This window comes from Terrapene carolina, unplaced genomic scaffold (assembly GCF_002925995.2).
Source record: "Terrapene carolina triunguis isolate 2854851 unplaced genomic scaffold, T_m_triunguis-2.0 Scaffold33715, whole genome shotgun sequence".
In the NCBI taxonomy this organism is placed as follows: domain Eukaryota; kingdom Metazoa; phylum Chordata; order Testudines; family Emydidae; genus Terrapene; species Terrapene triunguis.
In genome coordinates this window covers 3,417,031-3,434,773 of record NW_020698066.1, presented here as the reverse complement: position 1 = coordinate 3,434,773, position 17,743 = coordinate 3,417,031, and the positions used below count along the sequence as shown (strand labels likewise).

At 44.8% G+C, this 17,743-nt stretch overlaps 1 protein-coding gene across 1 annotated transcript in view; it reads right to left on the bottom strand.

Moving 5' to 3' along the window:
• Window positions 1-801: 801 nt before the first annotated feature.
• The window catches only part of ITPRID1 (ITPR interacting domain containing 1), a 64,376-nt gene continuing 47,434 nt past the window's right edge, over window positions 802-17,743 (bottom strand). Inside the window, exons 11-15 of the mRNA XM_024197569.3 lie at window positions 16,224-17,729; window positions 10,058-10,185; window positions 8,625-8,736; window positions 2,668-3,003; window positions 802-875 (exon numbers count right to left, since the gene is read on the bottom strand). Coding sequence (XP_024053337.2) covers window positions 846-875; window positions 2,668-3,003; window positions 8,625-8,736; window positions 10,058-10,185; window positions 16,224-17,729 — 2,112 coding nt within the window. The 3' untranslated portion in view covers window positions 802-845. The remainder of the gene's footprint in view (window positions 876-2,667; window positions 3,004-8,624; window positions 8,737-10,057; window positions 10,186-16,223; window positions 17,730-17,743) is intronic.

The window sequence follows — 17,743 nt, the reverse complement described above, 5'->3', positions numbered from 1 at the left end:
AGATCAAAGCCCTGTGTACTCCACAGCAAACTGGACCAGAATGCTGAGGCAGTGGCCCTGGATCCTGCAGCCTTCTTGGGTTCTGCAGGTTTTTTTGCAGTGGTTTCAGTTATATTATTTTAAAATTAGGTTTCTATGAATTAAATATGAAAATGACTAATACAATCAGTACGATACTCACTGTGTTGTATATTTTGGTACTCAATTCAATCTACATTGTATGCTGTCCACACATTGTCATTGTGGTGCAGATTTCTATAGCCATGATAGATACATCCATCATAGAAGTTGTCAGGGGGAAGATGGAGGTTTTAGTGGTTGATAGGGAAAGTGTGCGAGGCAGTTTGGGGTTGAGGATTAATGTTAGCTAGATGCTTCACTCAAATGACCAGCAGTTATACAGTTAATACCTTTCCAAGTTATTTTCTGAGGCTGGGTGAATGTACAGGAAGACAGTGCAACATCAGTTTACTTGGTTCATGTTTCCAAGATTTTCTTCACAACTATGAGGGCTCAACTGTTTTTTGAAATGACAGCTTACAATCTGGCGTCTAATACTGTGCCAAAGGATAGAATTTACTACAGGCCTTTTGCCTATGACCACAGAACAGCACAATACATGGCACCCTCATCGAGATAACCCCTTAAAATGGTTTCCTTTCAGGACAGTCCATGCACTGCAAAAATATATAGAATGCCCTGTTGCAAATGACAGCTGTTTCATTCTGTTTTTGTAAAGCCTTAGATGCTTTAAAGTGTTTGTTGTAGGAAGAAGTCACAACTATTTTTTTTTAAAAAGTCCACAGTTGTCAGTCTTCCTTCAATCTCTTCATTCTGCTATGTCATTACTGAAAATTTTGGAACGATTTCTTCAGCTGGCAAAAGAAAAATAAGTCTTAGTCTTTAAGTAACTAAAAACTAGTAATCAACTAACAACTAGTTTCTAAATAACTAAACAGTCTTAGTCTTTAAATATCTGGTATAAAGGAACACAATACTTTAAATGAAATCGTTAATTGCTTGTTTGGTTCTGTAAGCCGGGGGCTTCATTCTTGGAAATGATTCCGTGATTCTGCTTTACCACTATAAATCAGGGATAACTCCTGTGTGTAAAACTGGTATGAGAGTAGGGTTGCCTACTTTCTAATCGCATAAAACCGAACACCCTTGTCCCGACCTGGCTCCGCATGGCTCCCGGAAGCGGCGACATGTCCCTCTGAACGCCCCTTCTCTGAGTCCCCACCCCCTGCTCACTCCATCCCTCCTCCCTCTGTCACTCGCTCTCCCCCACACTCACTCACTCGCTCATTTTTACCGGGCTGGGGTATGGGGTTGGGGTACAGGAGGGGGTGAAAGCTCTGGCTGGGGGGTGCAGGCACTGGGATGGGGCCTGAAATGAGGGGTTCAGGGTACAGGAGAGGGCTCTGGGCTGGGACAGGGCATTGGAGTGTGTGTGAAGGGTGAGGTCTCCAGCTGGGGGTGTGGGGTGAGGATGAGGGGCTTGGGGTGCAGGAGGGGTTCATGCTGCCACCATGCACTGGCGCCGCCCCCGCAACTCCCATTGGCTGCAGTTCCCAGCCAATGGGAGCTGAGGAGCTGGCATATAGGGTAGGGGCAGTGCATGAAGCCTCCCTGGCTGCCCCTGCGCTTTGGAGCCAGAGGGACATGTCGCCGCTTCCGGGAGCCATGCGGAGCCAGGTCGGGAGCCTGCCAACTGGACTTTTAATGGCCCGGTCAGCGTCCGAAAACCGGACACCTGACAACCCTAAAAGTGAGAAGAATGAAATCCACTGATTTTACTGAGGCTTACATGAAGGTAATGCAGAATTTGGCTCTAGCTATTTGCTTAAGAGAAGGTCCAGCCCTAAAGATTTGGGTCCATATTCTTAAGTGGAAAAGTGAAAGACCATGACCATTACCCATCTGACTTTTTAGCTAGACCACTTTCTAGTTAGTCTCTTTTACTAAGTTTTTGTATCTTGAACAATAAAGAAAAAAAATCTGTTTCTTATTGATGGTGAAACTGTAAACGCAGATCAGTCAAAAAGGTGAGCATTTTCACTTTTACACAAAACCGGTGAAACCCTAAATTCACTAATTTATTTGGGCATAAGCTTTTGTGGGTAAAAAAACCACTTCTTCAGATGCATCATGATGCTTATGCCCAAAGAAATCAGTTAGTCTTTAAGGTGCCACCGGACTCCTCGTTGTTTTTGTGGATATAGACTAACACGGCTACCCCTCTGATACCTAAATTCATTCCCTTGGCTGTCCATGTAAACTAGTTGAAGTTGTTTTGCAGGCTAATGCTACTTGTTAATTTCACACAGTTTGGTATAGATCTCAACCAATCACACTCGGAGTTCTAGACTGACAAGGCATTGCTGGTACCACCAGCCACATAATAATACTGCCCTCATTACCATGAGTAACCGCTGCAGTTAACTTTGAGAATGCTACCCCACCCTTCTTTGTCTGCCCTATCTATTTAGATTGTAAGGTATTTAGAGCAGAAACTATAGCTTGGTAGGGGTATGTATAACACCTAGCACAAAGGGGCCCTTGGTTGGGCCTCTAGCCACTACTGTAATAAAAACAATAGTAATCTTGTGTCAGCATGTTCTGACATTGGAATACGCAAGCAACCAGTATAAAATGAATTCTTACACTCTGTAGAAAAGCCTTAAAGTCAATTTTTGGCTGGGGAGGACCTTTTATTTCCTTTTTACTGGTGTGGAGTTCCTGTGGGTCTAGCTCCGCTGTTGCCATAGCAGGAAACTGTATCTCTGGCGTTCCTGGCATTGAGGCTGATGGAGCTGATGGGAATGTTTCACTTCTGCTCAGGCGCCTTGGAACTACCGTTTCTGAGCACCCAGCTCTAGGATGCGTAGTGTCAGCGGCATCTGGAGCAACTTGTTTATTCTGGGCATTTCTTTCTTCCCTCCAATCAGGGAGTCCAAGCTCTGAAAACAGATGGGATTGTTCTCCTAGTAATTGGTCCAGCTGCGGCAGAGAAAATAGGGAAGACATGCATATTGTAGTAATAAAAAATTATAAAAGGTATCAGACAGTGATACACAGGAGAGGTTATGAAGCATGCCCACTTCTTATTGTTGGTCAAAAAAACAAAGTATAATTTGGCGGCTGATATGCTGCTGTGAAAAGAATTCAGTAATAAATTTCAATCCCATTTTCATGTTTCAGTAACATAAATTTCAATCCCATTTTACTGTGATTGACTGACACAGTTGCCTTAGGCCTGGTCTACACTGGGGGGGGGGATCGACCTAAGATACGCAACTTCAGCTACGAGAATAGCGTAGCTGAAGTCGACGTATCTTAGTTTGACTTACCTCCCGTCCTCACGGCGCGGGATTGACTGCCGCTGCTCCCCCGTCGACTCCACTTCCACCTCTCACCGCGGTGGAGTTCCGGAGTCGACGGCAGAGCGATCCCCAATAGATCGATCACTACCCGCTGATCTGGCAGGTAGTGAAGACGTACCCTAAGTACAACCCCCCAAGCAGACCTCTGTGGATGTGTGCGGCAGCCCTGGATTGAAAAGGGTATATCGTAACAATTTGTGGCCCAGATTCACCAGTGCGCCATGCACTGTGTGTCATGCAGGCACTGCAAAATGAATGGCTTCAATCTGGAAATGGCTAATGGAGAATTCCTGTGGTGGAGGAGAAAGCTGGTGGAGATGTTGGGGCAGGCACAGAGTGCTGCTTTGTCAATTCAACTGTTCTTCCTCAGCTACTGTAAGTGACACTAAAACCAGGCAGAGCAGCCCTGGGGAGATACAACTCTGGTGGCCATCTCCCTACTCTGCACCAAATGAAGATGGGGCTTCCTTCTTCCCTGTCCCCAATTTGAGTTGTGTTTTAGGGCTTATCCATACAGGGGAAAATGACAAGCACAACTATAACACAATAAGTAAGCCTCTACAGCTATGCTGGAGTAACTCCCCATGGGAACACTATTCCAGCATAAAAGTGACTTTATCAGAGTAAATATTCCAAAATAAAGTCACTTTTATCATTACTGAGCTCTAGCAATGCCAGTCAATTTCCCTGCATAGATAAGTCCTTAGGGAGGCAACATAGGCTAGGAAGGAAGGATAGTTCAGTGGTTAGGGCATTAACTAGTGACTTGGGAAAACAAAGTTCAGTCCCCAGGTCTGTCAGAGACTTCTTGTGTTACCTTGGGCAAATCACTTAAGATGAGATTCACAAAGGTATTTAAGTGCCTAACTCCCATTGAAATCAATGGGCATTAGATGCCGAATACCTTTGTCAATTCTACCCCAATCTCTCTGTGCCTCAGTTTCCCATAGGGTCAATAGATTGGTGTAGGAAGGGAACTGGTAGTGGGGAATTCCCAGATGAAGCTTAGCATCATCCATGCCTGAAAAGCTATTGGACTATGTGGCCTGAGCCAAGTGTTAGACAGGGAACGCTGGTGCAGAAACTGCCAGGATCTTGGAAAAGGTCTGAACTTATTCAAGGCGTGGTGCCAAAGAAGGAGGTGCTGGGGATTGTGAGGATGTGTGGGGCTTGAAAAGAAATGGGAAGTAAACCCAGAGCTCCAATGGTCTCTACCCAGGCAAGGCATTGAATGAAAGAATGGCATTGGCTATCTTGGGGTCTTTGGCCATTATACCCCAAGGGAATAAATATGTGCTTCTAGTGGCTGACTGTTTTTCGAAGTGTGCAGAAGCATATCTCCTTCCTGATCAGGAAGCTCCGACAGTAGCATTTGTCAAGAGGTTTGTGTGCTACCATAGACACATGCCTCAGCTCCTGCATGCTGATCAGGGAAGAAATGTTGAATTCCCTTTGTTCGAAGAGGTGTGTGACCTTTGGGAGATCCACAAAACCTGCACTACACCTTATCACCCCTAATCTGATAGGTTAGTTCAATGATTCAACCACGTGTGTGTTGGTATGCTGCCCTCTCTGATTCAAAACAATCAAAGAGAGTGATATGAGCTTGTCCCCTACATTAGGATGGCCTAGTGGAGCACTGTCCAGTCATCTACAGCAGGGGTCGGCAACGTTCGGCACGCGGCTCGCCAGAGTAAGCACCCTGGCGGGCCGGGCCAGTTTTATTTACCTGCTGACACGGCAGGTTCGGCCAATCGCGGCCCCCACTGGCCGCGGTTCGCCGTCCTGGGCCAATGGGGGCGTCGAGAAGCGGCGCGGGCGAGCGATGTGCTGGCCGCGGCTTCTCGCCGCCCCCATTGGCCCGGGACGGTGAACCGCGGCCAGTGTGGGCCGCGATCAGCCGAACCTGCCGTATCAGCAGGTAAATAAAACTGGCCCGGCCCGCCAGGGTGCTTATCCTGCCGAGCCGCGTGCCGAACGTTGCCGACCCCTGATCTACAGGATATACACCCTATATGGTGTTATTTGGTGGAAGATCTGCCTGCCTGTTGAATGCATATCTGGGGTAGATGTTTTGGAAGAGTTAGAACATTAGCATACTGGGTCAAACCAATGGTCCACCTAGCCCTATATCCTGTCTCCAACAGAGGCCACTACCAGAGGTTCAGGGGAAGTGTACACAACAGGACAATTTTGGAGACATCCAGCAGGCTTCCCCTCCGGGTTTTTGACAGTCAGAGGTTTGGGGTCACCTCAAGTATGGGGTTGCAGCCCCAACCATCTTTGGCTAATAGCCATTGATGGACTTATCCTCCATTACCTATCTAGTTCTTTTTTAAACCCAGTTATACTTTTGGCCATCACAACATCCTATGGCAATGAGTTCCACAGGCTAATTGTGCATTTCCTCTTGTTTGTATTATATCTGCTGCCTATTAATTTTATCAGGTGACCCCTGGTTTTTGTATTGTGGGAAAGGGTGAATAACACTTCTCTATTCACTTTTTCCACACCATTCATGATTGTATAGACTTTTATCATATCCCCCCGCCATGCCCTTAGTCATCTCTTTTCTAAGCTGAACAGCCCTGATCTTTTTAGTCTCTCCTTGTATGGAAGCTGTTCCATATCCTTGAACATCTTTGTTTCCCTTCTCTAAATCTTTTCCAGTTCCACTATATCCTTTTTTGAGATGGGGAGACCAGAGCTGAGCACAGTATTCAGGGTGTGGGAGCACCATGGATTTATATAGGGGGATTATGATACTCTCTGTCTTATTTTCTCTCTCTTTCCTAATAGTTCCTAACATGGTTAGCCTTTTTGACTGCTGTTGCACATTGAGCTGAAGTTTTAGGAGAAAACAAGTTTAGCAATCCATCCAACTATGTCACACAGGTAGCAGGATACTTGAGTTCTGTGAGTCAAGCTGCTAAGAGGAATCAGGCTACGGCCACACAAAGATGGAAAGAATACTATGATGTCTGGGTCACCAGAGAGGTGTATGAGCTAAGCGAGTCGGTGTGGGTATGAGACCAGGAAGGGGCAGGGTCCAAAATTATGCAGAAAGCTTAATGGTCCCTTTTACAGGCATCAAGAAATTGTCTGGGGTGCTACGTGGATAAACTTTTGTTGCAGATTACAACCAGTTGAAGCCCTCTGAATTGAGGGCAGGGACATTGAGCCCACACAGGAGCCCTCGGTGACCACCCAACCTCAGGCAAAATACTCTCAGGAGTGCTGTATTGCAGCTCCCCTGCAGTTCCTACATACAAGGAATGTTCCTGTGTCAGAAAGCCTAGAGTGGGTACCCTGGCCTGATGAAGATGGGGATCGTGAGCAAACACTTGAGGTGGTGTCAGGGTAGGGCTCAGCAGGGGGCCATTCCGAAGACTCACCCCTGCCACCAGTCTCAGCAGGGCCGGCTCCAGGCACCAGCCTGGCAAGCAGGTACTTGGGGCGGCCGCTGCGGAGAGGGGCGGCACGTCCAGGTATTCGGCGGCAATTCAGCGGACGGTCCCTCAGGGGACCTCCCGCCGAATTGCCGCTGCAGATCGCGGCTTTTTTTTTTTTTTGGCTGCTTGGGGCGCCAAAAACCCCGGGGCCGGCCCGGAGTCTCAGAAGCCCGTGGCGGTCTGCAGCAGGTGCACAGACTGGCTTAAGGACTATTTGAAGTAGCTTCAGTAGGATGCGGAGGCACATCATCTTAGAAGGTGGGCGTGGAGGGTAATGTAATAAGCCAGCAGATGGCACCTAAATGTGAACAGCTACGTTATGGGAGTCAACGGCCTAGAGGTGCAAGAAACTGGAGGATTCCATGACTGTGGGGAGGAGCTGGAGGGACTTGCCATCCTGACAGTAGCATGTGTTTTGGGGGTGGGGGAGAGAGTTCTGTGGGAGGAAGAAGGACTGTGTTGCCCTGGGCGCGGTGTGAATGAGCCCAAGAACAGGACTGTCAGAGACGGCTAGACTGGGACTGGCGATGAGCACTGGGGACTTAGGGTCGCACGTATCCTGAGGGCAAGGGAAGGCTGAGTAGCCATGGAGCAGCAAATCCCACCAGGACAGAGGCCCAGACTGAGCAGCCACTTCTCCCGGCCTAATTAAATGGTCTCAGAACTCTGTGTGCACTTGGGTGTTTTTGTGGCAGGGGTTTCCAGATCCAGGTCTGTGCCTGACCTGAAGAGAAACAGGTGCAGACATGCTACCTTCAGACATCTACCAGATCCTGTGTCCAGCACAGAGAAGGGGGTGGGTGGGTTGGTACAATGCTTTATAGCAGCAACTGTTGCTTAATGGGGATGACAATTATACTTAATGGGGATACCCTTCAAATAATTTAGGAGCACTTAAATCTTTTGGGGGTTTTAATCTCATGCTGGCTCTAGTTACTGCTCAAACAACAGCTTTCAGTCACTCCATAGCTACGATACGTTTTCTGTGTACATCAACTGTTTCACTACTGACTGCTCCTGGCCGTTGTTTTACTTCTTTCATATTAACTGCAGACGATGGGTGTCCATGCCAGGTGAATCCTTACTGCACCTACCAGCCATGTTAATTTTTACAGGCTCTTATCAGCCTTCAGTAATTGAAAATTTCTGCACTGTGAAGTTAGTATCAAAATGGTTGTTTTGTGCGTACGCTTACATGACTGTAAGTCATGCAGCAATTCTATAACTACAGTGGTTGATTTGGAGGAAAGTTGATGACATTTTGGGTTATAAAATCACAAATGGCAAGAAACAAGTGATCAGTTGGAGATCTGACAAAATATAAAGTTCTCTCTTTCCAAAGAGAAAACTTTTGCTTTGCATCTGACAGCAGTTTATTACTAAAATACCTACTGGATTTAACATTTTTTAGATTTTGAAAGAGCAACAGTGTGGCCAACACCACTAGTGATGTTGAGTGTATCCAGGGTCTGGTTTTCAGAAGGTTGGACCTCAGAATTTTCTGAAAATCAAAGCCCTTTAAGGAGTCATAAACTGGGCACCTAAAAACTGAAGCGCCTAGAATCACTAGTCCCTTTTTGAAAATCTTGGCCCAAGGTTGTACCAGATGACACAATTTAACCTTGTTGGTTTGGTCACATGTTCAACTGACAGCAAATGCATGTGGAATCCACAAACGGCAACCACTAACTGTGACATTGCCCCAGTAAAGGCAATAGGATAAAGAGTCTTTAAACTAGATTCCTTTTTCCTATGTTTCACAAGAATAGCGGCTTATACAACGTACCATCAGAATTCCCTCCCTAGCCTGGCGAGATCGATCATTCAGCTGGAATTCCAGTTCAGAAACCTCACGACGAACAGCTTGACGTAAGACCTGCAGTTGTCTTTTTTCCTCCCTGTAGTAGACAACAGAAGAAAAACAATCAGGTGAATAGTGATGCTCTGCAAAGCATCCATTTCTCATTCATGCCATTAATGCAGTGTTGTTTCAGACATAGCACCACAAAACATTCTACAGTCTAAATAATAACCTAACAGTACTAGCATCAGATAGTTCCTTTACTGCATTGCACTATGCAGGCCACAGAACTCTGAATAAACTGAATTCATGTGTGTGTCACACACCCAACTGTAAAGTTCTCCCTTTTTCTTTTAACCTTTCCCTATATTAATTCATAGGGAATAACCATTCAGTCGTACAAAAATAGTCCTGGGTCCTAGTTCTCACTGCAGACAACCCAACTAAACAGATTTGGAGCCAGCCATTTTGAGTTATGACATTACAAACAAACAAAAACAAAACAACCGAACAAAAAAAGACATACCTTCCCCCCCTCCACACTTCAAAGTGCTCTTCATTCAAAAATGTCTTGTTTGATTAACTGCTACCTTTCCTCAAACTACCCTCCTCTGCCAAGGGACTGCACATGAAAAATTTTAGCCAGAAACAAGTTTTATTAGAAGGAAAGACTTATTTTTTAAAATTAGGTGTATAATGGAGACTGTTTTACAATCTTGATGATGGTGTTACTGCTATGATTCTAATACAGTGCTTCCTTTGGTTATGGCCCAATCTGTATAATGCCCTCATCATCAAACCCCACCTTCCCCCCACAAACCCCCACCTATGTTCATCTGGAAAGCTGAGGTCAAAATAAATGAGATCTATTGCAAATTATGCCTGTATTTCCATAGTATTTTAAGTCATTTAAAACTAAAATAGACCATATTTTTAATTCTAATGTTTCTGAACATTGAAATTAATGGAGACAAGTCATACTTTTCTATGGACACAATTACATAAAAAGTCCTTTTCACTTGCAGGGTGGGCACACGACATGCACAATACCCATGATGCCACCTTCATGATTGGGGATGTCATACTCATGAGGAATCCCAGCCATTGAGTCTGAGAAGTATCAAAGAGAGTGTACGTTCGTTGGCACATATTATAAATCCCTTATGTACACCTAATCTTAATGCAGCATAAACTGTTTATAACATACACTGCCATGATCAAGTTTAGAAAATATTGGTTGGATAAATGGATAGTAATAAAGTGATGAACAACTGAATGCTGACTTCTGTGTTATACAATAAAAATGTTAAGTCTGAGTGTTGGCACATACAGCAAGATGCTCTGCACACGCACTCAGGGTCCAAAATGTTGCTTTTTTAATGACCCTAATATGTGTATTTCTGTAGTGATATAATTACCTTCCTTCATCTGACATAGCACTGGAAAAAAGATCATGTTGCTCTACCAGGTGCTGCTCGATCTCATCTAGCTTCTCCCGGAAACTCTGGCAAGAACGCTTCATAGCTTCTATTTCATGGATTGTGCACTACGAAGAAGAACAAGAAGAGTGACTATTTCATTACTTTCCTTTTAATATTTGTCATACTGACAGCTCAGGAGGCAGCAGTCCTATTCTCATCAACAGAACAGGCACATCATAAGCAGGCTTGTCAGACATTAGTAGGTACAAGCTTCCAGATGACTTCTGAAGAATATAAATGTCGTATTTAGTTATCAGCTCTTCTTTCTTAAGTCACATAGGCCTCCCCTGAAGTCAATGGAAATTTTGCCCTTGTCTTCAAGGGAGACAGGATTTTGCCCATAGTTTTGACACAAAGCTTAGTTACACTTAAGTAAATCGTTAGCATTGAATAGAGTTGCCCAGGATTTACATCAGCATCACTGAATGAAGAAGTTTGCTCCATGTGTCTGATTTGAAAGACAGGTTGAGCACTGTACCTCTAGAACCATCATCACATTTTCTTGACCCACCATTTGTAGACGTTAACATTTAGCTGACTTTTACATTACTAGTGGAGGCAAAAGGATTAGTAAACTTGAAAAAGAGGATCAGATATTGATAAGAATAAAAATAGCAACTGCAATTGCACTAGCTAAGATAAAATTTCAAAGGCTATACAATTCTTTTGGGATTCGAGCTGGCACTATGACATATATAGCTCAGTTCTCTCTGTGCCAAAAAGTCTGCAAACATCACAATTCCCACAGATCTGTTCATTTGCTGAAAACTATTCAAATAATGTGTTATACACATATATTTCAGCCTATAGATTGCTCATCAACTGTCCTTGGCAAATATTGCTTTGAGTATCCATTATTAACTATTTGAAATTTGAGCTGTTTTCACAGGACACAAGATTTCTGTCCCCAGACTGGATGAGTGTAAGTCTTGGAATCAGGTTTCCAGGACAAATTCAAAGTTTGCTTTTTGCAGAGAGTTTGCAATATTTGTTCACAAGTCAATGTTTTGGGGAACATTCCTGACAGTAACATTGCTTGATAGAATATACAAACACGGCCAAAGCACATTTATTTATAAAGGATATAAACTCTCCTACTTCATGGCAAAAAAGTCAATCACTAACTGACAGGAGTTAGAAAGAAATTTCTTTGGGCAGGTTATTCCCTAATCGTCCACTCCAGGTTCTCTCTTGCACAAGGTATTGGTTTGAATGAACTGTCTTTCTCTAATATGGCAATTCATATGTTTGTATTCTTGAACATTCAAATAAATATTTGGAAATAATGTCTGCAGTGTTTCATGTCTACTGTGGTCATTGATTGGTATTGAGAAGTAATTTCCCCGTAGCATAGTATTTCTCTGGGGACTTTACATTTTCCCATTAAGACTCTAGCATGGGCCTCAGTTAGAAACGGAATTCTAGACGAATTGTTTAGATCAGTTATACATTTGAATAAATAATCAATGGATCACTGGCCTGTTCTGCTTTGGAGGTTCCTGCACATCAAGGTGTTATAGAAAGGTCTCGCCACAAGGGTAAAGCTTGTCTGTGCATGAGACAGAGCTTTCTCAAGGGCTGGTTCAAGGTTGCGGAACCAACTCCCATGGGATCTCCGAACTACCTCAAACCTCACAATTTTCCATGCCAAGATCAAGGTGTATTTCTCCTACCTGGATTTTGCTAATATAAAGACATAGCATGTCATATGTTAAAAATGTAATTTCCCCCTCTAGGGAGAGGATGAGAGAAAGAAATAAAGAAAGAACCAGACATGAAAAATGTTGGTCATGTCCCCTAATTCACTGCTGGAGATCACTCAAGTACCTTAGTGATGGATATGGTATAAGAACATGAATAGACTAGAATGATATGATCACTTTGGAAAACCTAACTAAATCAATTTTTTTAAAGTTGTGTTAATCAGCAACTGAGCCTCCAAAAAGTATGGAAATAAAGTGTTTCTGTTGGGAAATAATTTCCTTGTACAAGAAAATGTCATACCCAGACGAATAAAATATAAACATGCAAATTCAATATAATCTGATGGCTATTTGCTCTTTCAGTGTTTTAACACTGACTTCTGTCAAGAACAATGTTGCAGTTAATATAGATTTTGATTACTTTCAGGATTTTCTCTTGTTCTAGCAAATGTTTGATGCTTAAATCCCTTGACAGGCTGGACTAAAGATTATGGACCAAATCCTGTCATGTGGAATAAAGCCTACATACACAGGATTTTCTCCATATGAAGAAGTGAGGAGCAGAATCTTCAACCTCGTGCAGTGGAGCAATACCCACAATTCTAAGACACAGGATGTAGCAGCAGATGCAACCTGCTGCTGCTGTCCCTTTAACTCCCCAAGATTTTAGGCCAGTAAAGCCTCAGACCCACTGACTAGACACCAGCATACCAAATGCTTTCCATTTAGATGGGCATGGAGTTCCACTGCACATAAACCTAGGAATGTTTTCTGACCCCCCCTACATGGGCTTTCCTACATGTCCCTTACACCGAACACACATAATCACAGCTTTCCCAGTTGTTTGGGTCCTTCTGTGATGCAGGGGCTGGATTTCACATGATTAACCCCAGACAAGTGCCAGATTTAACACATCTTTGCTTAAACAACAGAGCTTGAACAATAGTGTAGTGTGCAGTCAATGCCTGCAGTATCCTCAGTCTCAGATTACTGAAAAAGCATCACTGTTAATCCTTCACCACCATCAGACGAGTGATAAAATAAGTTGGACAATGTAAATTCAGCTGTAATGTACTAAAACACTGACATCTTGTGGCAATTGAGAGACATCTCACAAAATTCATAGCACTTCAGCAAATAGTTTAAAGAAAAGCCCCCATAGCATTGATATAGTCAATAACATGAATTCATCAGTTTCACTACATAGGGGTTAATCTTACCATTTTCTGCACTTTGACCCACTTGTGTTTACAACAGTCCCAAGTTTCACTTTGAGTTTCAGGTTCAAAGAAAGAAAGGAAGAAACTCATTTGAAACCATCAAGTTTCCATAGTTTCAACACAAAACCAGGAGAAACACTCACATTCCTCATGGTGCAGAAATATCCATTGGCCCAGCTTTTCTCAGAAGCATTGTGAGCTTTCCGACAATCCTAGCAGGGCCGGTTTATGGGGGCGTAGGGCAAAATCTGAAATGGAGGCCCTCCAACCCTTCTAAAAAGCCTGACAATCACCCCTTGGCACATGAGCCCCTACACCCAGCCCTCTCCCAGGAGCCTCAGCCCTCCAGGGAGCTCTCCTGCCATCCCCTCCAGGAGCCCCTGCCTCCCCAGCCCACTCCTTATCTTACTCCTCCCTGCTGATGAGACTTGCCTGTTGGGTCCATCCTGCTTCCCAGCCAGTCCTCACTGCTGAGAGAGCCACCATGGTTTTGGTAGCCAGCAGATGAACACCTGGCATGTGGCACACTGCATGCAGGGTCCAGTTCACCTATAGTGGCACTGCAAGCCTGTGTACCAGATCTCAGCAACACTCACTCAATTTTGTCCCAGCTGTCCCCCACCCTCTGTCATGACCAAGGGGCGGCTGGGACAAACCTGAGCGGTGCTGCAACCCTGAGTGCCAGGTTGCAATGTTTACCTACAGTTTACCCCAGCTGCTCTGCATCATATTGTTCCATGGATTTGGGGTGCCTCTCAAACAAGTGAGGCCCTCCATCCCCTGGGTGACCCTGAATCCTCAGTTTTGAGTTCGTAACAAAGTCAAAACCTGGTGACTTTTTGTAGTTTCAGTTCTTCTTGCAAACATTTCACCTGGTTCCAACAGCAAACACAGCTTTAGGCTGGGTAGGCTAAGGGTATGTCTACACAATTAAATACCTGCAGCTGGCCATGTCAGCTGACTTGGGCTCGTGGGGCTCAGGCTACCCAGCTGTTTAATTATAGCATAGACATTTAAGTAAGGCCTCTCAGAGTTGGTAAGACAATTCCCACCTGTTCATGCTCTCTGTATGTGTGTGTATATATATCTCCTCAATATATGTTCCATTCTATATGCATCCGAAAAAGTGGGCTGTAGCCCACGAAAGCTTATGCTCAAAGAAATGTGTTAGTCTCTAAGGTGCCACAAGTACTCCTGTTCTTTTTGCGGATACAGACTAACACGGCTGCTACTCTGAAACCTACATAAATTTGACTTGTTTTTCTACAAACCTTTCCCTCCCTTTAGCCATTTCTAATATTTTTTTTTTGCCATGAATAAGGGCCCTGATAAAATAAAGATACAGGGCCAAAGTGAGGTGAGTCTGAACTAGTGTAACTTATGGCATCTGCTGGCCCCTTCAGTGTGGAAATCACAACTATTTAGGCTCTTTTTTGGGACTCAAACTCACTTGGCCAAATGCAGAGTGGTGCATAAGAGGGTACAATTTACATATTGATAGGTAGGTGTGAGTTTAAGCAAGGCTGAGTGGGTTTGAGAGTGTGTAAGGCCGTTTTTGTACTGGTATAACTATTTCATATAGGGGTGTGACTTTTTTTTTTTTTTTTTAACTGAAACAGTTATGCTGGTACAGCTCCTAGTGTGGATGCAGTTATATTGATATAAAACTGCCTTGTACCAGTGCAGTTTATTCCCTTGCCTGGCTGGGAATAAAGCTGTATTAGTATAAGCACTGTATAACTGCAGCCATATTGGGGAAGGGGAGGTTGTACTGCTTTATATATACTGGTGTAGTTTAAAGCAATACAACTTTTTATGTAGAGAAGCCCTAAGGGAACCCAGATTGGTAGAATTTATACACTGAAGAGAATGGAAGAAGCAGCAAGTAACAGCAGCTCATTCTCTCCTCTGAATTTGACCTGTATAAACCTGAGGCCTTGGCTACACTTGCAAGTTACAGCGCTGTAAAGCCTCCCCCAGCGCTGTAACTCACTCCCCGTCCACACTGGCAGGGCACTTAGGGCTGGTCTACACCCAGCCGCTAGTTTGGCGGCTGGGGATCGAAGTTCTGGGTTCGACTTATCGCGTCTGGTCTGGACGCGATAAGTCGAACCAGGAAGTGCTCGCTGTCGACTGCGGTACTCCAGCTCGGCGAGAGGAGTACCGCGGAGTCGAAGGGGAGCCTGCCTGCCGCGTGTGGACCGCGTCTGAACCGCGGTAAGTTCGAACTAAGGTATGTCGACTTCAGCTACGTTATTCACGTAGCTGAAGTTGCGTACCTTACTTCGACTTGGGGGGTTAGTGTAGACCAGGCCTTACAGCGCTGTATCTCCCTGGGTACACCGCTGCAGGTACTCCACCTCCCCGAGAGGAATAACAGCTGCAACGGAGTGGCTACGACTCACGGGTGTGAGTGTAAACGGCTTGCAGCGCTGTACTAATCACCTTGTCAAGTGGCCAATCCTCTCCATTGTTGTGACCGGCTGCAGGAATGCGGAAGTGCCGGTTTCAAAGCTCCTACCACAGAGAAAAGTAAACAGATTGCAGCTTGCTTTGAGTGAGTGAATGAATGAGCAGGGGGCCGGGAGTTCGGAACTTGCAAAATAGAGAGATGACATGCTCCAAAAAGCACTCTCTCTCCCCCCACACTCCCTGTCACAATCAACCCCCCCCCCTTTTGAAAAGCACGTTGCAGCCACATGAATGCTGGGATAGCTGCCCATAATGCACCGCTCCCAACACAGCTGCAAATGTTACAAGTGTGGCCACACCACTGCGCTGTCAGCTGTCAGTGTGGACAGACTGCAGCTCTTTTCCCTACTCAGCTGCACGAAGACAGGTTTACCTCACAGCGCTGTACAGCTGCAAGTGTAGCCAAGGCCTTAGTCCTCCAGCTCATCTTGGTCAGTTGTTAACCTAGCAGGTACCATTTAAACACTCTCAGCATTAAGAGACGTAGTCTAACACAACCTAATTTGAGTCAAAGTATATTTCTGACATTCCTCCAGTTTGTCCAGGACGGACTGTCCCTTCTTCCTATCTGTTTCCTAAACTACATTCCTGACACTTTCTCTGCAACACTGAACAGCGCTTGAGTGGACCTTGAAAAAACGAACAGCCCAGGAGTTTACGCTCAATGCGCCAGATTCAATGTATTATTTCAGCAAGAAACATACTTACTGGAGAAATACTCCTCACTGCTGTATCCTGCAGGAGCTCTAACGTTTTCAAAAGCTGTAACTCTACGGAGCTGTGATTTGAACAACAGGCCCCAAGATGTTCGGAGGAAGCAGTGAAGGGAAAGGCCCACTGAAAGCAGCAATGATGGCAGCAGACACAATGACAGCTGTGACCGCACTGGGCAGACTGGGCACCCAATGTTTCATGGTAGGATGATCTGTATTTCCCATGAAGCCCAGTGTCTAGGGAGACTGATTTTGTGAGATGACCACGTCTACAGAATGGAGGGAGAAGATTTGGGTCAGGCCACCAATTTCTTGTTTTTATTCCAATTGTGTCAGTTTGAATCGAAGCTTCTCTCGTCTCCTTTAGACTTTCCTTCAAAATACCCAGTTCTGAAGTAATTACTGGCTCACCCTCAGAGCATTGGGACCCTATGGATTTAATTTCTAAAGACTGGCCTTTGCCAAGGCCTTCACTCAGGGAAACTTTTTGCACAGTGGACACCAGCCTTGAAGACATCTGAACAGTAACAGACTTGGAGGGATTAGTGTGTATTTCAGCGTTTTGGGCAGAATCATTCTTCTCCATTTTGTTGGCTTCTGATATTTTACCCAAACAGCAAGTCTCTGTGCTTTCCTGGGAACTAAATTCAGATCTGCAGTAAGCAGAAAAATTAGCCACTTGTAAAGAACTGCTTGAAATAACCTTGCTTTCATTTTGTACTTCTGAGACCTGCCATTGGGTCTCTGGTGTCCCTGTTTCACAAGAGCGGCTTATACTGTGTATATCAATGTCCGGTTTGCAAAACTGCTGACCACTTGTGGCGTTGGTGACTGGAACCAGGGTATCAACTTTACTGAAAATCTCCTTATCACATTGCTTTCCTTTTACATGTCCTGTAATACCTTCCTGGATATTTTCCTTAAGTACTTTCCCAGCATCCTCCTCAGTCAAAGGTCCCTCTCTTGCCTCTTGTTTGGCACAGCCTCCACTGCCAGTGAAGTCAATGGGAGTTGTTCCATTCTCTTCAGCGTGAGATGGAGCTGGAGTTTTGGGTAATGAACCAAAGTATAAATGACAGTCAGGTTCTGGGGTGACAATATCTCTCACATCCTGATTACCAGCCTGAAAACATGGAGTTTGCTGTTGTATGCAGCTCTCCTCTTTCTCCAATTGCCCTCTTCCAATTTTAATCTCCTGCTTATTCGCATTGTACACCATTTCTTTGACAAAACCCTCTGATTGATCACTGAAGACTTGATGTAGACCATCTTCCACAGTTAGTGAGAGGGCGGTCTCTTCCCTCTGGTCCTTGTGTTCTCTATCTGGACTAGACACCCTTGGAATGTTCTTGCAATCTGCAGTGGAGGTGTTAGCAACAGGGCCCTTTGGTTTTTGATGAAAATCCTGGTGTGACACAGCGAGAGCTGTTCTATGTGGCAGAGCTACTTTTCGGTCATGGGTATCACAGCTGAGGTTCAGGTGTCCTGGAAAAGGTGGATTCTGCAAGGAAAATG